This window comes from Miniopterus natalensis, chromosome 15 (genome assembly GCF_054644295.1).
Source record: "Miniopterus natalensis isolate mMinNat1 chromosome 15, mMinNat1.hap1, whole genome shotgun sequence".
Classification (NCBI taxonomy): domain Eukaryota; kingdom Metazoa; phylum Chordata; class Mammalia; order Chiroptera; family Miniopteridae; genus Miniopterus; species Miniopterus natalensis.
Window position 1 is genome coordinate 15144669 of NC_142095.1, and position 24832 is coordinate 15169500.

Genomic DNA, 24832 nt, shown 5'->3' on the forward strand with positions numbered 1-24832 from the left:
CAAACTCTTTTGAAAGCCACAAAAATGGAAATGTAAAATATGAAGAATGCCAAAACTGTGCATAAATTCTAGCCATGAACAATGAGACCGTTTCTTACATGAAAATCAGCTTTATTACTTTATATTATTAAACCTTGTTGGCTAACCACACCACATGTTCATTTTATGTACGCTTTGTCTTCTGCAAAAAATTGTCACTGCTCAGCTGGAAATCCCCTCAGGGGGCATCCCTATGGCAGCGCATCCAGTGGTTATGTTGCCGGGGTGATGCTGTGTCAACACAGCAGCCACTGGCCATTCCCATGGGCGGACTACAACCTATTATTCTCTGGGGTTGAGACTGCCACCTGGTTCCTAGAGACAGAAGGTTCTCTTCCCCAAACAGTAATCAATATGGTCATCCTGGTAATGACAGGTAGAAGCCACTTCTTTAAGAAGGCCATTATTTCTTACAATTATCAAGTGGGTTCTGTTTGGGAGCCCTGCTTTAGAGCAGAGGCTCTGCCCAGAGGAGTGACCTCTGATCTCCAGCCAAAGGATGGGCAGCTCTTACAGGTCCACCAGGGGCCCGGATGCTGGTATCCCAACATGGTACCAAGCATGGGGCCCAATATGAACCACCACATTAAATGTAGGCAGAATTCCAGAATAGAAGTTGTTTCTTGACTCATTACCTTACTATCACAAGAGAGAAATTCCTAATAGAGAGTTTCCAATAAGATTAGTTGTTACAGATTAACAGCTTAAATTTATATACCTTTTCTAGAGGGTCTTTTGGTAATTTGTATCAAAAGTCTTAAAACTGTATAAAGCCAATGACCTAGAAATTCTACTTGTACTAATTTATCCCAAGGAAATTACCACATACATACTTAAAGTCTATACATTAAAGCATGAGTTATAACAAAGAAACACTGGAAAGACCCTAATTGTACGATAGGTGATTAATTAAATAAATTATGATATAACCATAAGCCACTACATTAATGGTATAACCATAAAAACTATGCAGCTTAAATTTTGGTCCTGAAAGATTAAACCAGGTTAAAAACCAATGTGCAAGGTAAAATTCTATTTTTGTAAAAAACAAAAAAATATACACATAGAAAAACAGGGTCGGGGGGGTTCTCTCCCAGGGTGGAACTATGGTTGTTTTGGTTTTGTAGTTTTTTATATAATAAATTCTGCACTGTATTGGTAATTATAAAAAAATGATAATAAAAGTTATTTTTTTTCTTTGGGTGTTACATTATACTTTCACATTCTCGTTTTTCAGTTCTGTGAATTGTGTCACTGCATTTTCCCAGCAAGACAAAATGCTGACCAGTCTTTACCAAAGGCAAAAGGCAGTCCCCATTTTCCGAGACCCGCCTACAAGGCAGAAATTCTCAAATTTGACAACTAGCTGGCTGGCGAGCTCATCTGACCTTACCGGGCTTGTAGCTCTGCTAAAAGATTTATTACAACATGACTTGGAAGAGCTTAACCAAGTTTATCAAAGTTGCTTGTGTTGATATGGGTTTTGTTTTCATTGGGGGTTTTCCTAAAAAGAGTCAGAATCCTAAATTAAAACAAGAGATTCATGGAATTAGCTAAAGGCTGATTACAACAGTTTGTACCATGCAGATTGTGAAACAGCTCGACATGCAGGGCCTGGGGTCTGGCACGAGAAGAGTCGGGCTGGGAAATTTCTTTTCCAGCATAATGGGAGCAGGTAAGCTGAGTTATAACCAACCTCATTAAGATTTCTGGACATGAGATGACTTAAAAGTTTTTGAAATAAAGGAGTGTCTTTTCATTTAACTTTCAAATGAGTATTAGAAAAGAATGTTAATATTGCACAACAAATTATTTACATATTGGACAAAGTGAACTGGTACTCTGAAGTCTTGCCAAATCTCAGGATACATCTAGATTCAGCTAGAGGTTACCAATAATAAAGCGATAATGAGAGGCACAAATGTTTGCTTTCTATTCAGCTACCAACTGGTTGCCGTGTTAACTTTCCTGAAACTACTGAAGGAAAGGGAATTCCTTTAAAACAACCAACACAGTCCCAGAGGCAGAGAGATGATCCTACGTCTTTAATGAATGTCCTCAAACTGGCCTTACCCTGTAAAGTAATACATGTTTACTCAAACGATTTGAAAGAAGGGAAAGCACACATAGTTTTGTTGAGGGGCTGAGTGACATTTATGTGTTTGTTCGACCTGCATCTTTAAGCACCCCCTGCATGAGAGATTGTGTGTGAGGTGCTGGGCAACAGAGCTCGAGTCCTATCTACTGTGTGTTCATAGGCAGCTAGACGTGCAGTATAGTAGAGTGAATGTCAAAATAACCCCAATTTCCCTCCCCCTGTATTCCTGCCTCTTACAATATGACTTTGCAGCTCCTTGAATGAAGAAGTTGAGTTTATGTTCCTACCTCTTGAGTATGGACTGGCCTTATGATTTGCTTTGGCCAATGGAATGGGTCAGAATGACAGTGTGCCACTTCCGAGCCTAGGCCTTCAGAGACCTGTGTGCCCCTGTCCTCTCTTCTGGAATTCTGCCTATGGGAACAGCCAGGCCCAAGGGGAATGAGAGACCACATAGAAGGAAGCTGAGCTGAGGGTCCCCAGCCAACAGGAAGTACTACCCTCAGAAGCAGAGCCAACTAGCTAATCTGCAGCTGACCAGAGATACACAGTGGAGCACCGCTAGGAGCAGAGGAAGCACCCAGAGGAGCCTGGCCTAAAGTGCTGACCCAGAGAACTGTAGGCTACATAAAAAGTTATTGTGTTAAGCCACTCAGTTTTAGGATGGTTTGTTACACAATAGTGCCTAACCAATACACACAGGAACAAGTGCTAACTCCGATGAACCAAATGCAAAATGCCATAAAGCACCTGTAAGATTACTCCAACATGTTTACGATTACAAATGAATCATGCAATTTAGGTATATAAACAGCAGACCTGAACACCCATTGGAGAAGACATAAAGAAGCTGTATATCTAGAGAAGGGCTGGCTCAAGACAGCCATAGTTCCTTTGAAAAATTGTCTATGGATGACTTAGATTTGCCTGTGAAGTCATTCTTTGTTTCTTTTCTCTCTTAAAAAAAAAAAAAAAAAAAAAAAAAAAAAAAAGCTCTTTCACTCAATTAAGCCTGCTGGACTCGATAACAATTGTCCAGCTTGATTCAAAGCAGCCATAGCCTCCCTGACACATGTTCAGCCTCCACTACTCTGAAGGCTGGAATTTTAAATCCGGTCCCCCTGAATTTATGACACACACACAGTAGCAAGTCCCTACAGGCTGAAAATCAAACTATAATTCAAAGGCCACAGGGCTGAGGAAGCAGCCAGAAGATAAATCCCAATTTCAACCCTGGATTCTCTGCAAGTTGATTCAGTGGCCTGTCAGTCATATTTAAAAATAAAATAAAACTACAGAGACGCCAGACGGCACGTTTTAAAGAGAAACAGGATGATGCTTTTCAGAACTCCTTCAAAAGGCTCTTGTTACCTGAAAAGGACTGTTCTGTGTTATTTTAAGGGCCCTAGAACATTTGGCCCCCATCAGTCATTTGTGGAAGTTTCTGAATTTTTAACTAATGAGATATAAGTAAGAAGTGAAATCATGAAATGCAACTGAGGCCACCACACTGATGGAAGGTGATGTGACAGATGTCAAAGCAGCCCATTTCCGGAGCCGGGAGGTCACCCTGGCCGAGCACGTGGAGAATGGGCGCATCAGGCACAGAGCCGTGGCACTCACCTTACAGCCCTCGCAGGCGCTGACCCCATAGTGGTACCCCGATGATTTGTCCTGGCAGACGAAGCAGGGTTTGTACACGCGAGGGGGAGGAAGCGGAGACGGAGGGCTCGGGACGAGTTCCTCAGAGCTGGTGCTCTGTGTTTCAATCGCTACAAGGGAGATGGGCAGGGGAGAAACAGAGAAAATGGATTTCAGTTCATTTCTGTTTTACCAGTGAATTCATAGGACTCTGTCCCAAACTCAGCAATAACGCTAGCAAAGATGGGTCCACAAAAGCAGTCATCACAGTAGGCACAGCGGTGGGGATACTGACTCACATTGATGGGGTGCCCGACAGTTTATGAAGCGACCCATATGTCTCTCTCATTGCGAGGGAGATGCTTTTATCACCATTTACCCTTAAGAGAAACGGAGAGTCTGAGGCACACAGTGACTTGTCCAAGATCAATAGGGCAGTGGTAGAGCCTAGATACGGTCAGATCTTCATACTGCAGACCCCAGGTTCTTTCTACCTTTTGTTTCCACTAGCTTCTGATTTAGTTAGAGGCTCAGAAATAACTTGCTTGACCCTGTTGCTCATTTAACCAAAAGCAAATTTCCTGAGGACAAATGAAGAAAATGCCCCAAGTTGCCATTCAGCAAGTATATGAGGAGGGCCTCTGGCATGTGTCCATAACCAATCTTCATCAATAATAATATTGGCAAGACCTTTGCTACTCAAAGACGGCTCCCTGGACCCGCAGCATGAGCGTCACTTCAGAACTTAGTAGAAAACATAGTATCAGGCCCCATCTTAAGCCTATGGAATCAGAATCTGCATTTTAACAAAACCCCCAGGACACCAAATGTACAATTAATGTTTGAGGAGCACTGTTTTGCACTGACCATGGCACTGATTCATGTTGCTCTTTAGTCTAGATTTAAAAATACATAATTCCCCCATTTCACTGTTTAATCACTCAAATTCCAGGGGAAATAGGAATTTGTAGAACTTAAGATCCAAGTATTCTCCAATCCCTATTCTCCAGATTTTATGTACAAAGTCAAAGCAAAGCCCAGCCTACTCCAATCACAGGCAAAAATGCTCACAAAGTATGATGGATATGGGGAAAGGAGTGATTGAAAGTGATCAAAAAATGTTCCAGAATCTTCCAATCTCCAAACCACTTGACAACATACAGATTTCCCAGGTATAACATTTCCAGTTGTTCTACTGCCCCTAGGCTCCCAGATCGGATATTCTGCTGACTGAATTTTCCTATAGCCAAACTTTCAGCAAGTCAAGTCAACTGTCCCACTAGACATACTGTTAAGCCTCATCTCGAAATCCTGCTGCTACAGCAGGCTAGGAATCCACCTCAACTACTGCAATAGCCTCTTCACTGTACCTACTCCTCTACACTGGAGTCCAGTTTTCAAACAAGCAGTAAGATAACTGTTCAAAAATTTTAATTCATTCGCTCTCACTTACCTGTCTAAAGCTCTCTGGTAGTCACCAATTAGATCAAAGCCCAACTCCTTACTATGTTCTATGAAGCTGTACATGATGTGGCCCATTAGCGACATCAATGATTCTCCTAACTTATTGACTTCTAAACATTTGGCTTCTATCCTCTCTCTTAAATAGGCCAAGTTCTTATACCAACTTAAGGCAACTAAATACTAACCATTACCCCTACCTGGAAATTCTCAGACCTTCACATCCCTGGTTCCTTTTCATCTCTTAGTTCTTAGAACAAATGTCACTTTCTCAAAGATGACTTCTCTAAGTAAAATGCCCTACCCCATTCCTCACTCCTGGTCATTTTATCCCATTATTTTATCTTATTTTCTGTAAAACTCTCTAACAAATTCTACCTTTAGAAACTTTGTATACAATTTTATATTATGCCTCTGGCACACCCTCAAGTATGGGCTTAATGAGGCTAAAGGAATTATCTACATTGTTTACAACTGTGCCCCAGGCCTAGAGGAGGTCCTGGTCCATAACAGGTAAGTAATCAATAAATATTTGTTGAATTAATACATAAACATTTTCTTCTTCATTACAAACACTAAGTGCCCCTTTAAGTCATGAAATTATAAAACTGGAAATCGAATAGCTTTCATACACTCCTTTACTTACTTAAAAAATTATCCCTTTGGAATAGAACCAACTATTATAGAATTTACATAATTCAGAAAAATCTTGGAATGAATTCATTAGAGTAGCACAGGTCTAGTAGTAGATAAACCTATTTGAGTCTTCACTGGTTAGAACCTCGGTATCTGGGACAAAGAAAGCCCTTACTCTGCATAGCTTGGCACAATTATGTCAAGTGTCCTACAGATGGGTTGGCATCTGAGGTGTCCCTAAAGCTTATCAGATCACTTATTAGGCTGTGAAGGCAAAAGCATTCCTCATAGTAATCAACGTCACTGAAAACAAAAGAGTACTAATGACATCAAGAAGAAAGCAGTACTTGTTAAAAGTACAAAATAAGCCCTGGCCGGCGTGGCTCAGTGGTTAGAGCGTCAGCCTGCGGCCCAAAGGGTCACGGGTTCGATTCTGGTCAAGGGCATGTACCTGGGTTGCAGGTTCGTTCCCTGGCTCTGGTCAGGGCGGATTCATGAGGCAACCAATCGATGCCTCTTTCTCAAATCAATGCCTCTTTCTCACATTCATGTTTCTCTCTCTCTCCCCCACTCCCTCCCTCCCTGCCACTCTCTCTAAAAAATCAATGAAAAAAATATCCTTCGGTGAGCATTAACAACAACAAAAAGTACAAAATAATATACTACTTTGTTAAAACCAAAACAAAAATAACAAACACACACACACACAATCACCCACAATCCTCTCACTCAGAGAAAAATCACTGTTATCATTTTGGCATACACCTTCCAGCCCATTTTTCTATGCATATAAGTATTTTTTATTTGTTTGTTTGTTTACTAAAATGGAATTATACTGTAGAGTCTATTTGGGAATTAGTCTGTTTAACTTTTTCGGTCTGGAGTTTACTTCCTTATAAAAAAAAAAATATTTCCCCACAAAACATTCCATTAGGATGGAGATCTTTTCAGCTAATCTCAGCACATCTCTGACTATTTCCTTAGGATAAAGTCTCAGAAGTGGAATTATTCATTCAAATGGTATGGTTATTTAAAAATATTTTGTTAGTTTTTAATTCATGTGGGTAAATTGACTTCTAGAAAGGCTGTGTCCATTAACACTCCTAAAATCAATAAATGAGTCCCTCCCTAGATGCTTCTCAAAACTTTTAGATTGGTTCTACTTGTGTGCCTCTATTTCTACCCAAGTGCTCCCCCAACTCTGACAGAGCCCTGTCCTCACCACCACTCAATCCTGCATTGTGTTCTCTACAGAAGCAATGGCGGGGGGAGTTAATGTCCTACTCGCTCATGTAGAACAGCTAATCTGGCTTGACTAGGGAAGTTGTAAATAGAATTGTTAGGGCTGGATTCAGCTGTCAGAGCTATGCCCTGAATTTCAAAAGTGGGTGGTAATTTCCATAAATATGCCACTTCAAATACATGTACTCAAGGGAGTCCAGCATTTCACCCTCCCAAAGAGAGGAGCAGAACTGCAGGCAATTTAATACCCAAGAAACTCTGGGCAAAGTACACAAAAAAGAGGGAGACCTCAAAAATCCCAAAACATTTTACAAAGGTTGGACAAAGATTTTTTTCTATGGATGAGAGCCATTGATAACAAATGAATGACTCTAGAAGGCTTTTCCTGAATGACTGCCATGACTGGAAATGTTCTATTGTAAGCAGTCAATTGTGAGGGCTCTGGACTTTTATTAAAGCTGCAGGGATTCCACCTGCAATGGTATGAACTTTCCCATATCTGGACAACGGATGCTCACATCTTCGATCGTTTATTTTTGCTGAGTGACTATAACATACCAAGCATTGTGTCTTATGCCATGGGCAGTGCATGGTATAATCCCTTAGCCTTGACAAGTTTGGCCTAACAGAGGGTAAATCAATGATTAGACTATAACAATAGTTCCCAAACGTGGCTATCTATTAGAACTACCTGGGGAGTTTTCAACCATCCTAGCGCACAGGTTATATCCCAGATCTATTATGCCAGAATGTCTGGGAGTGGAAGCTAGGCATGAATATGTGTTTTAAAAAATACACTCCCAGGTGAATCCAAATTGCAGCAGTTTGGGAACCACTGGTATAATAATAAAGGTGGTTGCAAGCTTTATTCTGCCCAGGACAAATCAAGGGAGGCTTCCCAGAGGAGATGACCAGGCTGTGTTTTGAAGGATAAATTATTCCTTCTATTGTGGTTTGAATTTGAATCCTAAGAATGCCATAGACGAATCCCACACAAACATAAACAGAGACGTTTTACATATGACAATAAATAATCATCTTTAGAAAAAAATTCCCTACCGGTAATAAAGAATTAAATATTTGTGATTTCATATGCTCCAATATCAGCCTCTAAACTGGTAATCCCTGGTCCTTTATTTCCTGTGTGGCCTACAACACTGAGCATAATGCAAAACTAAACAAGAAATAAAGAAAAAGTCTCAGTGGTCTAGTCAGACTGCCAAAGCTAGTCTCAAACAAACTCTCCACAGCAAGTTCTAGAATCAGGGGCAGGATACGGCCTCAATATAAAAGCAGATTCCTACTTGAATGCAACCTCTGGCCTTTTTGATAATGTAGCAAAATACTCTGGCAAAGTTTATTAGTGCTCCTCTTTCCCTTCCACCCCCTCCCACCACCAGCACCAGTAAAGGCAGTGGGAAACAAGGGAGGCAGGGCGCCTAATGACTCCCCTTTCACTAGTCATTTTGGTGTTTAAGGTAGCTACAGAGTGCTTGGCCATTGATTTGTTCACTGTCATCCCGCTTAAATCAATAATCTATTAGTCCCTTTAAATTAGAGTTAGATTCATCAAATGCCCTTGAGAGGCCTCAAACATTCCGTTCCTTATCCAGGCAAGCGCAATCACAGTCTATGGAATGATAAAATTTTTGCTGGAAAACTCTGCAGGCTCAGCAGACAACGCGTCCTGTATTAGCTCATTCAGCTATCTCGGGCAGGCCAAAAAAGCAGTTTTTAGACTTCCCAGGGGGCAAAAAGGAGGCTTGTGTCATTCAATCAAACAATTGCACTCCGGCCATCCCGATGTGATTTCAGTTTGGGGAAGCAGCCTTTGAGGAATGATTTGGATCTGCGTTTTGCCTCTTGCTTTTTTATTTATCTCCTTGCTTACTTATAGTCCTATTCAGTGCTCTTTGGTGATTGCATCCCAGACAAGCAGCAGCCTCCGATGTGGCATCTAAACTGCTCACCAGATGGGCTGCCTTGCTTCGTCAGGGAATGGTCAAGACCGAGAAACTTCTGCTTGACTCCGTGGGTCCTGCCCAGAGCAGAGTCAGCACCAGAGGTGCTGAGGGGGCTTCTCTGGGCTGCACACATGCAGGAGACAGCAAGCTGCACCAACCTGCACAGACAGACACAAGCTTCCAGCCCGTATTTTAAACCCCTCCATCCCTGCAACATAGAGATGGCTGTCACTAAAAAAATGAAGCTCGAATCACTTTCCTTGTATAAAAATTCATTATAGGTCTTGTTTGTCTCTAAATCAATGCTCGTCAAGGTGTGCTCCAGACCAGCAACCAGCAAGAGAATTCCTGGGGTGAGGGGGGTGCTTTAAATTAGTAATTTTCACTCTATCTATGGTAAAAGACCATTTCTTACCCCCCCCCCAAATCCATCATGGATTGATAAAATTCAGTGAAAACAAATCCCTAGGAAAAAAAATATATAAAATGGATCTCTAGAAAAAAGGAATTAAGAAAAAGGTGTTAAAAAACAACAACAACACACAAGCTCCAACTTAGAAAAAAATGTTAGTAGACATAAGATCACTCTGTCCAATTACAGTAAAATTTTCTAAACACTTGCTCTCAGTTTCTGCACTTACTATGGACTGGCCACAGGCAGTTTAGGAAAGGACACCGGTCCGAAGATGGCATTTTAGAAGCACTGCTCTGAAGGACTTCAAACTCAGGTTGTTTGCAGGCAAAACAAAACCAAACTAAACAAAATTTCCACCCACAGAGATGGCGCGAGGTAGAATGCCTGCACTGCCAGTGACACAGCTTCTTGAAACAGGGCCACAGTTCTGGGGGTTAATTCATTCCCGAAATTCAAAAGAAAACCACAAATTTAATGCTGCTGCCTGTTAAGAGGACTTGGCACTTACAAACTTAACTCACCTGAGAAAACACAGCATAAATGTCCTTGTTGTTACAACACACCTGAGTGTCATTTAAACACACAGAAAGTCTCCAACAATAGCTCCCTTCACAATTCCTAACATGCTTGGCATTTTTCTAAAGGTTAGACTAAGTAGCAGATACCATTTTTAAGAGAGAGCTCAGTATACAGGTTTTTTTTCTTTTTCTTTGTGAGAACTAATTTACTGCTGCCTAAACCATGTTGACAGATTTCAGGATTTTATGTTGGGCCTGATTAGAGGCAGGCATCTCGCATTATGAAAACCCTGCCTTTTTACTAGAACCTTCCATGATTAAGACAGTCTTTTAATGCACTCTCTGGGCAGCTGAGCCTTAAAAGAAAAAAAAAAAGAGTTGTAAAGCAAAAGGCATTTCCTGCACAGCCCCCAGGGAATTCTAGCCCAGAGCTCCAGACCCTGTGGGAGGGAGTAATTTCGGCTAATTAAGGGAGACGAGCAAAGTGTTGCATTTGGTCAAAACATTCAGTTGGGCTTCATTTTTGTTGGCACCAAAGAGAGCCGGTCTGGATTTTTTCCCCTCTTTTTCTGTGGATTCACTGCAGGATTGCAAGGCCCACAGCTCACATACATTAGGGAGAAAGTCAAAGGAAACGCCAAAGTTCAACTAAAGTACAAGTAATTAGAACCAGATTGTCCTCTGCATGCGTGTGCGCATGCGTGTGCGCGGCGTGTATAGATATTTTATTAAAATATAATTTACATGCCTCCAAATGTTAGGGTGGCGGCAAAAGAACTCCATCCCGTCGCTCACTTAATTTTCCTGTCGCCTCTTCGTGAGGGGCTCTGCTTTTAATCAACTTTCAGGAGAAGCGTTTGTTTCCACCCGCACGGGTTCTGCAAGCCTGGGAACTGCATTCTGAAATCAGGGAATTGCCAAGCAAGGAAAACTCGGCTTTAAAATGGCCTTGCCGCACACCGCTGCTGGCTTTGTTATTATTAAGCAGCTCCAAGATTAGTGCCGGGTTTGGGGCAGGCAGGGGAAGGAGGGGGTGTTGGGAAAAGGAAAACATCATTGTGGGGCTTTGGCAGCCCTGACTCAGTAACCTGCCCGTGACCCTGCAGGAGTGTGTGTTTGCCCGGGTCACCCGGGATCCTGGCGGAGCGCTGGAGCTGGCTTATGAGAATCCCTGCTATTCTGACCACACATGCAACAGGTGCGGAACCCGGACAGGGGACAAAAGCAGGGCCAGGGGGGAGACTTTGATTTCTCACTCCATTAAAGAAAGCCTTGTTTTGCAAAATATGGTCCAGGGCGGGCAGCAATACCATCACCTGGCAACTGGTGAAAATGGGGCTCTCAGCTCCACCCAGGAACGCCTGTCCATCAAAACAGGCATCCTAAGAAAATCCTCAATTAATTCCCAGGAGCATGAACAACATCTGAGACACCCTGACTTATAAAATTGTCTTGTTACTGCCCTCGCCTCCCCAGAATCCCAAGCACTGTGCTGAGTCAATCTGGCATGGGAACTCAGTCAGCTTCCCTTTTGCACAGGTCCTCGCTAAATGCCCCACCTTGTTAAGTACTTAATATATTAAGATCTCCAAGCTGGGTGTGTGTTTATGCTCACCAGAAACCAGAAGCCTTCGTCCTGTCCCACGGAATTTTGGCAGTGGATTTGAGTTGGCAGGGGGTTCAAAGTTGCACGGGAAGAGCCTGAACTAATAGTATCTACTATTTACTGAGCCCTTACTGTGTGCCTGGGGCTGTGCTAAGTGCTTAATACCCTTCACTCATTTACTCCTCCCAAAACCACACGGGGGGAACCAGGAACTCTGCACCTGAGAATTAGGAAATTTAAAAAGAAAGCACCTCTCTCAGCCTTTACAGGAGAGATGTAAACAGCTTCCTACATACTACTATTATTTCACAAGAGCCCACAGCTCTTTAACTTCTCATTTTCCATCTCCCTCATTTATTTCCTTTGCTAGAAACATTACTGGGTATGGTCTTATTTACCCAAATTTGAGAACTGCAGAATTGCATCCCTTCCTTTCCTTTAATTCACGGTTATAATTTTCCAAACACCGATTTGATCCCAGACATGGTTATATCTAACAAGATCGTTTGGGCCTTTAAAAGAGAGAGTGAGGCTCAGCATCCACTAATCACTGTATTGTAGCTACACCTGCCTGGGCTCCCGGCCAGCAGCAGAAATTATTTCTGGGACTGACTTCTAGCATGGGAAGTGCTGTCATATTTTCATAAGGGACCATGACACGTTCAACACCTACATTTCATTTTTATAATGTGCTTTCTTGCTTCAAGGAATATAGTCGAAAATTATCTCACAGGTTGTTTTGGGTGACGTTTTTAACAGACGATGCCTTATATCACTATTTTCTAGGGCATACTAAGGTAGCTTTGACAGGGTTCAAATAAATTCTCCCTTAAAATCACTTAACAGGCAGACCCGTCTAAGTACTTATTAATGATCTGAACTGAGGGGCATCAGAAATGGAACTGTATTAACTGAACAAATGCTGGAACGGGCCTCGGGAGTCGTGTGTGCATGAAGCTAATTGCATCGCAATATTAAGGTCCCCCTGAAGAGTTTATCTCCATACCAAGCGATTCAGTTCCATATTCTAATCAGGAATCTCATCATTTCTAAAAAGCTATTATTGCACTAATAAATGACATTCTATTATCTGTTCAAATTTCCTGCACACAAAGTAGATTAAAATAGGAAAGCATTAAAATGTATATCATCTCAGATACACAATTCGTGGCTTCTGTACTGTAAATATATTTTTAAACCACGTTGGGGCAGCCTTACAGAAAAGCAATGGGGGAGGTACTTTTTGGAATGCTTAAGGAAGATGCAAATGAAATTTTGCTTTGTCACATGGGAATCCTTGCCAGTCTTCTGAGGTCTGAGAAAGTTGAAGTGCAGTTACACCAGAATTCAGCCAAACCCCTGTTAACGAAATAACGCTCTGTTTACTCGGTGATGTTTGCTGCAAAGGATCTTTTCTGTTTTGTTTTTTATAGGTATACATTCATCTTAGTGGTCTCAAAACAAATTTAATCCTCACTGTGTGGGTTTTTTTAGTTCCAAAAAAGAACTGAAACACCATGAACCTGCAGAAAACTGTGTTGCAAGAAGTGATGGGAAGGGCACAGGTTTTACTGCCAGATGGGCCTGAATCTGAGTCCCTCTTCTGTCACTTTACTTCTCTGGGCCCTAGTGTCTCCTTCCTGAACATGCTGACACTCCTAAAATTCCTGTTGGTGAATTGGTGAAAGGCAGACAGTATTTGCAACTTGTCTGACACCATACATACAGTAAGTGCTTAATAAGTGATAGCCAACCCTGACTCCCCCACTCCCCCCCCCTACACACACATTTCTCTTCTACTTCCTTAATCCAGGGCAGCTGTTCTTAACCAACACAGATTTTGCCCCCCCAAGAGACATTTTGCAGTGTCTGAGGACATTTTGGCTATCATAATTGGGGGCCTCCACTGGCTTTTAGTGGGTACAGGCCAGGGATGTTACCATACATTTCACAATGCACAGGAGAGTCCCCCTCCAAAAAACAACAATGAATTATCTGGCCCACATTATAAATAGTGCAGAGGTTGAAAAGCCTTGATCTAGGGTAAGGATGCTACTTGTGGGGAGATTTTAGGACAAATGAGTGGGATAGTAAATAAAATCATTTCCTGTAGCACCAGGGAAGTGGGAGCTGCCACAGCCAAGAAGACAGAACGAGCCCTGGCCAGGTGGCTCAGTTGGTTGGAGCATCTTCCCATACACCATACACCAAAAGATTGTGGGTTTGATTCCGGGTCAGGGCACAAACCTAGGCTGTGGGTTCTATCCTCGGTGGGGACACATACAGGAGGCAACTGATGGATGTTCCTCTCTCACATCCATGTTTCTCTCTCACTCCCTTCCTCTCTCTCTAAAATCAATGAACGTATCCTCGGGTGAGTATAAAAATTTTTTAAAAAGACAGAATGCATATGCTCAGCTCCTAACTCTGCCTCTAGGCAGTCGCTTCACCTGCCTGAGCCTCAGTTGCCTAATCTGAAAGGCGGAGATGACAAGTACTCATACCACACTGCAGGGTTTACATTTTGTAAACTACAAAACCGTAAAAACACATAAAAATAATCGTTAGCACTTCGTTATTAGAGTACTTCAAAAGGTGGGTAAGCCATATCTTAATCTGATATTATGACCTTAGAAGATGATAGAAACATCTCCAGAGCCTAGTGCAATAATAACTTACAATACTAATAACAGTTACGGAGCGAGCGTGCACTGTGGGGTAGCCACCCCCCATTCTGCTGTGAGCATTTTACACCTATTCATTCACTTGACCCGCAAATGATCCTGAGATAGCTACTCTTAGTTTCTCTTTTTTACTAGAAAGAACTGGAGACACAGGGTGGTTAGGCATCTTGCTGAAGGCCATGCAGACAGAAACTCTGAGCAGGGATTTGAAGGCAAATGGTCTTGGATTCAAGAGAATGGGTGTGAACCAGGTGTTGGGAGAAGACAATGACATTCTCTCTTAGGACTACACAGGACTTTCTGGCAAGAGGTTGGCAAAATCTGGCAGCAAGTTTGAGAACATATAGACTATGTCCAAGTCAAAGAGACACACGGTTACCCCACGGTGAGGACCAACAGTTAAACTGGAACACTAAAAAGAACCTAAGGGGACAGAAATAAAGCCCTTTTTTTTTTCTTTCCAGTCAGAGCAATCAAGTAGGAAAGTCCCCAGACGCAAACACAGGAATGAGTGCACACACACACACACACACACCCCCTCTAACCCCTCCGGCATCTTCCCCGCTGAGAAACCAACCCCAGCAGGCAGAATGGCAGCAGCTAAGACCCAGGTTCCAAAGGCCTTTGGCTGCGGTCCAAGGGCGGCCAAATGTGGTCAGCCTACGGCCAGCTGCCTCGGGCTCTGCGGGGGTGGGGGACTCTAAAACGCCACCACCACCCGCCCCTGCCCCTAAGCTGCTTCTCGTCTCTTCCATGGGCCACATGCACTCCTTCAGCCAGCGCGTATTTGGCACAAGAATGAAACGAGCGTGGAGAACTGTCGCTGCCTGCAGATTTGGAATGTCCCCATGGGGGGCTGAGCTACTCTCTTCCCTGAGACCCAGGGGGTGTGGGAGTGACTAGAAGCAGAAAGATAGTAAATAAACATCCTTACCAAACCTTCTCCTTGACCAATATGAAGATTTTTGGTAGTGCTGGAGTGGAGCAGAACACATCAGTTCAAAAGGATACACTTGGGGATATTTTGTTTTAAAAGATTCTTAAGTTTCGATATGGAATTGTTCATATTAGAGAAACGCTATACCACTCATTATTTTTCTTTCATAACAGTGATTTCTCAAGACTTCTTGATGTGAGAAGAATGAAGATTTCAAAGTGCTTTACTTTTACTTCTTAAAGAAGAAATTGCTAAGGAAAACTTGAAAAAATCAAAGACATTTTCACTAATCTCCCAACTATGAGCAGGCCCCAAGGCTCAAGTGTTTTGGGATATTTCTTCCTCTAGGAAACTTTCTATCTTTGCAGAAAAATTGAGGCATGTCGTTGGAAATGTGAACTCTGGAGCCAGCCTGCCTGGCTTCAATTCCAACTCTCCTACTTATTAGCTGTGTGACTTTGGGCAAGTTACTTAACCTCTCTGAGAGTCAATTTTTCCTTATATAAAATGATAGTATATCCCTCCTCAGATCATTGGAAGCATTAAATAATAAAGCACTGTAAAGCACTTGACACAGTGCCTGTCATGTAGCAATGTTATGCAGTTATCATTGTTACTCTATCAAGGATTGATGAATCTCAATGTTACCTTCCCTTCTTTCTCCTGCCCATCAACCTAATATCATGATTGCCTGACCTTCACTTCCATTTCCCTATCAGAATAGTAGTCCCTCCTGATGTGTCTAAGAGATTCCTTACAAGCTAATATGAATACAGCAGGTTGAGTCATCTTTGCCTCCTTACACTCTCAACTGTCCCTCCCCAGCCTCTCGGGCATTAATCTAAAGTATTGCAATGACCATTTCCTCTTGGTTTTCCTGGCCCATCCCCAACCCACATGCCTAGAAGCCTCAGAAACAGCTTCTTTAAACAACTCCTTACCATAGAAATTTGTCATTGGAGAGCCTTCCATAGTTGCTGTAAACCCCAAGTGGCAGACCTTTGGATGGGCCGAATGGGGAGGCTGGGCAGCACGGGGCACTGACGACCAACCAACAACATCCAGCTGCTGACAAATCTTTATCGAGCACCTGGCAGGTCCAGACACCGTGCTAAAGGCTGGGTTATAGGGAAGTTAGAAGACACTGTTCTTGGCCCACGCAAATGGACAACTAAAAATACCAGATGGTAAAAACGGCCCAACCTGGAAGAAGGACCTGAAGGGTGCCTGAGGCTGCCATGACCTGGCATATTACACACACAGAGGCTTCGGCTGCCTTGCCTTTAAACACCCAGGGCTTAAAAGAGTGCTCGGTACAGAGCGTGAGCATGATAAATGTTGGTTGAAAAAAATTAATGAGCGAAAAGAATGCAATCTGCATAGATAACAAAGGAATAATGGCAGTTTTGGCCAATTCGGCAGAATCTGCCAACGGCACACATTATGTGGGGGTGGGTGACTTGAGGTGTTTTCACTCACATCACCCCACTTGCTCCCTCATGATAGAAGTGTAAAGAAGAGCAGGGACTATTTTCATGACCAGTTTTTAAATCTCTATTATCGCAGGAAGAAACTGAAGCTTAGAGAAGGTAAGTGACTTGGCCAAGGTCACACAGTTAGACAAGATGATTATGAATGAGAAACAAAGCACTCACTTATAGTCTAAGCCGTCCTATGAATTTTTTAATGTCTTAAGACAAGGTCGGCAAATTTTTTCTGTAAAAGGCTAGATACTGAGTACTTTAGGCTTTGTGAGCCATATAGCTGGTTTCTGTCACAGCCACTCAGGTCTGGCATTGTCAGGGGAAAGCAATTACAGGCAAGATTTAAATGAACACGTATGGCATGTTCCAATAAAACTTTATTTATAAAAACGGGCTGCAGGTTAGATTTGGTTCAGTTTTCTAACCTCTGCTTTAAGATAAGGGATTTTTTTTAATTGATTTTTAGAGAATGGGGAGAGAGAGAGAGAGGTCAATTTGCTGTTCCACCCATTTATGCATTCATTGGTTGATTCTTTGTATGTGCCCTGACTGGGGATTGAACCTGCAACCTTGGTTATCAGGATGATGCTCCAACCAACTGAGCTTCTGGGCCAGGGCTAAGATATTAAAACTATTTCTTCATATAGTAACTGCACATGTTACTATAAAATCCATGCTTTTCTTTGCTTCCAGGGTAAAGACAGTATGATAGCTATATGTCAGAGATGTGGGAAATATTTTAGGATGCCCACACTACAGTGTATATAATATTTATATACACCATAAATGTGTAAGGTCTGCACCTTTCCCTCAAAACCAACCTCATGCATACATTTTTATTAGTTAGGGAGGTCAATATGTCTTATCATAAGTTCATTTTAAAAGTCCTCCCTACATATTCTGTCTATTGAGATTATTTATCACGCCTTGTTCCCTGGCCTAGAGCCAGGCAGAATATGGGGGTTTTAATACCTTTAATCCATTACATGGATTTTTTAGAGCTCCATAAGACAAAATAAAATGCACTCTCATGGTCATACATGCAATAAACCTGATATGCCACTTAATATTTCACATCCCACTTTATATTTCAGTGTGATGGTTTCCAGCTTTCAATGTGCAAAATGACACAATTTCAACCATCTTTTTTCTCCAACTTTTGTTTGTTTGGTTAGAGAACTCCTGAGAATTCAAAAATAATAAATCTCACTATGACTTTGAGGGGTGATTACTAGTGCTCCCCAATTTTCTGAAAAAAGTAATGACGTAATTGTCCACTGACATATGCCACCCAGTTGGCAATCTGAATTGGTCCTTGTTTATTTTTATTAGGCCATGTTACCTTGTTTTGAGTGCATTTATTCCTATAGCTTGTTAGCATGGTATCTGGGCTCTGAAGACAGCCTGCTCAATGAACCATACCTCTAGGAATCCACACCATCGTGTGGGCCTTTACCCTCGAAACTGAGCTGCTACTGTGATTTCCTTTTGATTAACAGAATGTGGCGAGGGCAACTCTGTGTTACACATGAGGCTAGACCATAAGGAGCCCTACAGCTTCCATCTGGGTTTCTCTGTAATGCTTATTCTGGGGGAAGCCATGTAAAGGGCCCTGGGACCACCATGCTGTAAGGAAGCCCACATCACAAGAGGAGGCCATGTGGAGACAGAGATGCTCAGGCAGCGTCCAGCTGTTCCATGGATCTCAGCTGAGGAACTAGACATGTGAATGGAGACCCATGTTGAGCATCCAGCCTAGTCAGTCTCTCAGGTGAGTAGAGCCCCAGCACCATCTCACTGCAGCCGCATGAAAGACCTCAAGAGAGATGGAACCTTGAAAGTTTTAAGCCACTAAGTACCGGGTTGGTCTGTTAGGTAGCAATAGATAACTGAAATTAATTCTATTGTTATTATTAACTTAAGATTATTTATTGTGGAGCCATGAAGAACTTGTGGTGAGGGCCCACCTCAACTCTTCCAGAACCTGGTAGATAATAATTTGACACCACATGCACTGTCCAAGCTTAACATGCATCTCTGCCAGATACAAGAGCAATGGGATAATTCCATCAAAAAATCAAGAATTAAGACATTCTAGATAAATAAAAAAAGAGCATGATAATTGCTTGGCTATAAATTCAAAGACTGTAATGATTAAAACATCATGGAACAAGGCCCTTAAAAAATAAAAATATCAACTGTAATCTAATGGTATTTTTTTCTCAAATTGCTTCTAAAACTCACTCATATCCACCTGAGCCCACATGTGAACACCACCTGCCTATCACCTGCACACATTTTATTTTGAAATGCAGCTGTCTCCTTATAGGGTCGTTGTTTTTAATTTGTTCCTCCAGGGGACAGATTGAATTAGCCTCCCCACACTGGACATTGCAACTCAAAATAATAGCAAAAGACCTGCAGGTAATGAGCCATAATACTCACTTGATACCCACTAAGGAGGGTTTAGATCACTTGCTCTCTGTTACCTTTCGTGAAACATCTGTTTCATATGAGCCAGTTAAAAGTGCATACATCTGTAAATAATAAGCCTGTGTGTGCACATAATTTAATGAATTAGGACATAAAAAGGAATTGAACAGTAGGGGCAAAGCAATTAGAGTAACTGCCCATTTTGTTAAAAAAATGTATTGTTTCCAGCTTTCACTTGGAAACCCTTTTATTATTCTGTGGGTTCTGAGGCTTCCAACCTTCCTCATTCCCCCTCCCCACAAAGAAAACAGGAGGGTACTTTGCATAGTTGGCAGAGGGATGGGAACCCACATTATGCAAAGCTGGGCGGGGAGCTTCCACCTCACTTTCTCCTATTCAAGAGATCTGAAGTGGGTACCTGACCCGCTCTGTGCCTGGGAATTCTCATCGGCAGAGTTGAGAAATAACTGCGCCTCCTCTTCAGGGGGCTGTGACGTTTAGATGACATAAGCCATTTTGTGCACTTGGCAGATAATAAGCGTTTAATATTAATTATGAGGATGACAGTGACTATTTCATTAAAAAAAAATTACAGCTTGCAAACATTCAGGGGGGAAAACACAAAATCAAAAGTTCCTGTTGTCCTAGCCAGTGTGGTTGGGCACCGTCCAGTGCACCGAAGGGTTGCTGGTTCGATTCCGGTCAGGGCACATGCGTGGGGGTTGGGGGGGGGGCGTGCGGGAGGCAGCCAATGTTTCTCTCTCTCCCTGTCCCTTCCTCTCTCTCTGAAAATCAGTGAAAATATATATTTTTACAGTTCCTCTTAATTTGGTACTATTTCTATTTACTTTCTTCACACCATTTCTAGGGATGGGCAGAAAAAAAACAGTGGGGTGGGGTAGGGAGGAGCAGCAATATGTTGGTTAATTGAAACACAATTAAAAAATCTACTCCTAGGGAATCAAAGTAAGTGCCAGAAGCTCAGGGAAATATTCCACTCTTGTATCTTCAGGCCCATTTTCCAGCTAATACATTTATAAGAGCTTCCAAAACTGCCAACTCGAACCTCCTAAGTTTTGATAGCGCCCTCAAGTTTGCTTTAGGTGTTTTGAGTCATCCACAAACACGCAAATAAACAAAAACTGACACCACTTGTTATGTTCTCAATTTTAAGTTTGTTGTCACTGAATTACTTTCAGTATCTTTCTTGAACACCTACTGTGTGCCAGGCACTCGGTTACAAAGCAGAGCACATATGTATGAGCAGGAGAGGGCACTGTGGGAGAAAGAGCATGGAATTTTCTAGAATGCACACTGAGGCTTCCATAGAGTACAGCTTGTTTTTGTCTGCTTCTCTGAAGTTTAAGTTGAAAGCAGCTGAAAAAATGTTGGAAGATACTCTGTGTCCATTTGAAAACCAAGCAGGAGTGGAGCACAGGGCTAGAAAAGGTATGCCACCCTGATAGGATTGCTACAAAGAACAGGATTAAGCCCAGCCCACTGGGATCCTGTGCAAATCTTGGTTCAGTTCCGCAAAATAAGTGTTGGCAAAGCAAGTGCTAGCAAAATATGTGCTAAGTATTTGCCAGGCCCCAGGAAAAACAGTTCCACCCAGAAGGAAAGCAAGTTAAACAATGACTGAAATCACCATCCCGCAGCTTTCTGTTTACATTCCCCCCAGTCTATTTACCAGCTACATAAAGAGATAATTAGGCCTCCGTAATGGCAACAGGAAAGAAGAATGGAGGAAAAGGGAACTAGAGAATGAACAACTATTTAAAAAATATTAACAGCTGACGTAGATAGGGCTGCATTGTTCCATATGGTAGCCACTAGCCACATGTGGCTACCTAGAGCTAAACAGACTGAAATGAAATAAAATTAAAAATTTAGTTCCTCAGACATTTGGCCACATCTCAAGTGCTCAAGAACCACACGTGGCCAGCAACTACCGTATTGGACAACCCAGAATTACAGAGGATTTCCATCACTCTAGAAAGTTCAACTGGACAGGCTAATACCCAGTAGAGTAAGTGGTGATATGCTTGAACATGCCCATGACTCAACCAGAGTAAACTGAGTACTGACCAGGTAGGTACAAATACTCCACTTGCCTCGGAAAAGCAGAAGTAAAGGGCACATGATCTAACCTCAAAGACTTCCCAGGTGAGTAAGGGACCCCAACCAATAAAACAGCCTCCCCCCCCCCACACACACACACGGAGAAATGGGTAGAAAACAAACCTGTTAACTTTAACGATAGATGGTGAGAGTATCTGGGGTTCCCTATAGGATTCTTTCAACTTTTTTGCATTTAAAAAGTTTTTCATAATAAAGTATTGGGGGGAAAAATCTCTTACTGAGTCTTATATATCAGGTCCTTTAAATACATCTTTTCTTATTTAAGTCTATGATAAGCTTGCGAGGCAAGCATTATGGATCCATTCTATGGATGAAAACACTGAGGCAACTCAGAGCTCCAGCTCCCACAGCAGAGGCACAGCATGAAGGGCGCCCAGCTCCACTGTATGCCACTGCAGGCCACCATGCTGGACACACTGTAGCACATAGCAGCACCTTCTAGATTTAGATCTACTTCCATCTACAACCCACTACATGACCTTTAGTAAGTCACTTCAAGTCGTCTGTCTCTCTACTTCCTCAAAATACAGAATTCAAAATTAGATTTCAAACAAAAACAAAAGGAACAGGTAGAATATGGCACATAAAAATCCCAAACAATATATGCATTTAAAATCACCAAAATAAAAGCATTATGCAAGAGGCTAACTTCATTATTATTAATGTAAACTTCATGAAATAGTAATAGTTTTCTTGGATTTGGGGCACTCTAAACAAAACAGACACTTAAAATAGGAGGCAAATACTAAAATACTGATTCAACTCCATCGCCTCTTAGGAAGTTGCCTCCCTTTTTTAAAGTGGTAGAAGACACAATTGTGCTGCTTAACTAAGAGACACCAGCTAGTAGGAACCACTGGTACCCATTTCTAGATGAGGGTTACGAGTGAGCCAGGGTAACATGAACCCTTTATTTCTCATCTCTCACTCTCCTGATTTCCTGATGAATACAACACTAAGCCTGACCCAACGCCAGTGAGCCGTAGGGCTAGGCCAGCACAGACTTCAGCAACAAACAGGAGGCAAAAATAAGGACAACAAAGCCAAACAGCTTCAGAGGTTCTTGTACAATTTAAAAGGCTGGAGCTTCTATTAGAGAGATAAGGTCATCAGAGGGAATTATGGGAGTTACAGTTCTTTCTCTCTCTCCTTTCTGCATTGCCCCCAAATCAAAACACGCTGTGGTCCTTTCTTGGCATTATTAGGGCATAAAAAGTGTTTCAGGAATTCTTCACTCAGCTGGCAGAGATGACAGCGGAAGCTGATGACCCCTCGGTGAGTAACTGCACGTGGAGCGTGGCGAGAGCTTCCTGGGATTTAACCCAGCTCCAGAGCTGTGTGACTTCGGTCACGTCGCTCACCTTCTCTGAGCTTCATTTTCCTCTTCTGTAAAACGAGGTTAACCATTCTGTCCTCACAGAATTGTTTGTGAAGATTAACTGACAATAATGTATATACAGTCATGAGAGTAGAATTTTGTTAAGTATTTGACCAGCCAAAAAAACACACACCCCAAACTAAAATCCCACTGTGCCTCAACTTAGTCTCTATTGTCAGAAGACAGTAATTTCTGTTACCCTGGGGCATATATGTGATGACTGTGATGGTGGACTGAAGATGCTGCACATTCTCTGTCCCTCCCCCACTGAGACCTAGACTCACCGAAACTGGCCTGGCCCCGTGGCTGCTTAGCAACAGAATATGATGAAAGGGACTCTGTGCCAGCTCAGAGGACTGGGAGCTCCGCTTCCTCCCTCCAGGAACGCTCCCTCTGGGAAGATCTGTGCCATGCTGCGAGAAGCAAGACACACGCAGCCACTCCAGTGGACGGCCCCAGCTGAGCTCTGCACCAACAACATCGGCTGCCAGCCAGGGGAGGGGACATTCTGGGGCTTCCCGCCCAGTTGAGGCCTGGCTGATGCGGCCTCAGCTGACAGCACGTGGAACAGAGGATCTGCCCAGCTGAGCCCGGTCCATCCGCAGAATCATGAGACAATGATGTTAGGCCACTAAGCTTTGGGGAAGTTTGTTACACAGCAAAATGTCACAGAAACAATCATAAGGAAATAAGAGATGTTTTAAAACCTCACCTAATCAGGCTCAACCCCAAAAGAACATTATTTAACAAACACTCCAGAAACATTCATATGAGAGTCTTTAGGAAGCATGTTTGGAAGGTATGCACTTATTCTGTTGCTCAAGATAAGCCCAAAATTCTGCTCTGTGAATTACATTTAGAAATCACCTATGAGGCCTACACACCGGAAAACTTCAAGCCTGCTCCTTGCGACAAAAATGTGTCACCCACTTGATCCCTCACCTTACGCACCAGCTGTGGTTCTCAGTGGTTTTTAATTCTTACCAAAATGAAACTCAGGTTCAAAGCTCTGAGGAGATTCTTGTGTTTGTGCAATAAAGGGGCTGTATCACAAGGACTGTATGCACAAGTTTGTCCCATACATTGGGAGTCCTGGGAGAGCAGGGAGAGAGCCATTCATCCTGGTGTCCCCCACAGAACATATTAGGGAGCCTGGAACATGGCAGACACCCAAGAGCCCTTTGTTGAATGGAACGCTGCAAGATCTAATCCATCAGCGAGTAATAAAAACGTACTGCGCCCCTGACAGCATCCTTGGGCGATGTGTATTGTGACAACTTCGAAGGTGACAATGCTCACTTGTAAAAGTCAATCTATTTGTACTAAATCTGGGGGCTTGGCTGAACGGATGGCGCTGAATCAGGACCACAGTGCTATCCAAACTGTGACAAACGGGAAGGACTATCACTTAAGTTATGAGCCGCAGAGAGAGGAACCATTGCACAGAGGAAGAGGGAGACCGACTGAAAAAAACCTGTTCACTATTAGCCAAGGCACATAAGCTACAGGTGTTATGGAATCTGAGCAGAGGGGCTACTCAGTGATGGCGCATGTGTGTTTTCAGGACAAGAATGGAACCTCATTTACTTTATCTCTCATCTTTCCACAAATCCTGCAGTGTAGACATTATTATTCCCATTTCATAGCTGTAGAAATCGATCCTGTGTCAAGTCGGACTATCTCCATTATCTCAGACCATCAGGCAGGGAGGGGGCTACAGGTGGAGAGGTGCAGGGGAGGGTGACGGATGTGAGTGGGAGTGCAGGGGAGAGGCAGGAAAACTCTCAGAGAGTGACAACTTTTCACAGGGCGAGGAAATCATTACCCCTTCTCTAGAGAGCTCTCGGCGGACAGGTGACAGGACAACCTCTGTGACAGTATTTGCAACGTCTGCCCACTGGAAGCCCAACATGGGTTTCTGGAAACTCTCGCTCAATTATCAGAGAGATGCCTGTTCCTCAGCATCTTCCAACTCTCCAGAAGCCAAACCTGTTCATCCTATCTCGAGTTCCTATTGTTTCCTCTGATAAGCAGGGCCCCAGTGAACAATTAAAGCTTTCAATAAATAATCTCTAAGTACATTCATTTGATTGACTGTTATTTGATACAGCAGTTAGTTTCAATGGGGCAGTTAATATTGATCACATAAAGTAC

The 24832-nt window shown here is 42.7% G+C and overlaps 1 protein-coding gene across 4 annotated transcripts in view; it reads right to left on the reverse strand.

Annotated features, from left to right (window-relative positions):
• RARB (retinoic acid receptor beta) overlaps positions 1 to 24832 on the reverse strand; it is a 549550-nt gene that overhangs the window by 102955 nt on the left and 421763 nt on the right. For 3 of the 4 annotated variants that reach the window (XM_016198793.2, XM_087824916.1, XM_016198795.2), the window contains one exon: positions 3761 to 3909. The exons of the other annotated variant lie outside the window; for it this stretch is intronic. In XM_016198793.2, coding sequence (XP_016054279.1) covers positions 3761 to 3909 — 149 coding nt within the window. The remainder of the gene's footprint in view (positions 1 to 3760; positions 3910 to 24832) is intronic. 4 annotated transcript variants of the gene reach the window in all.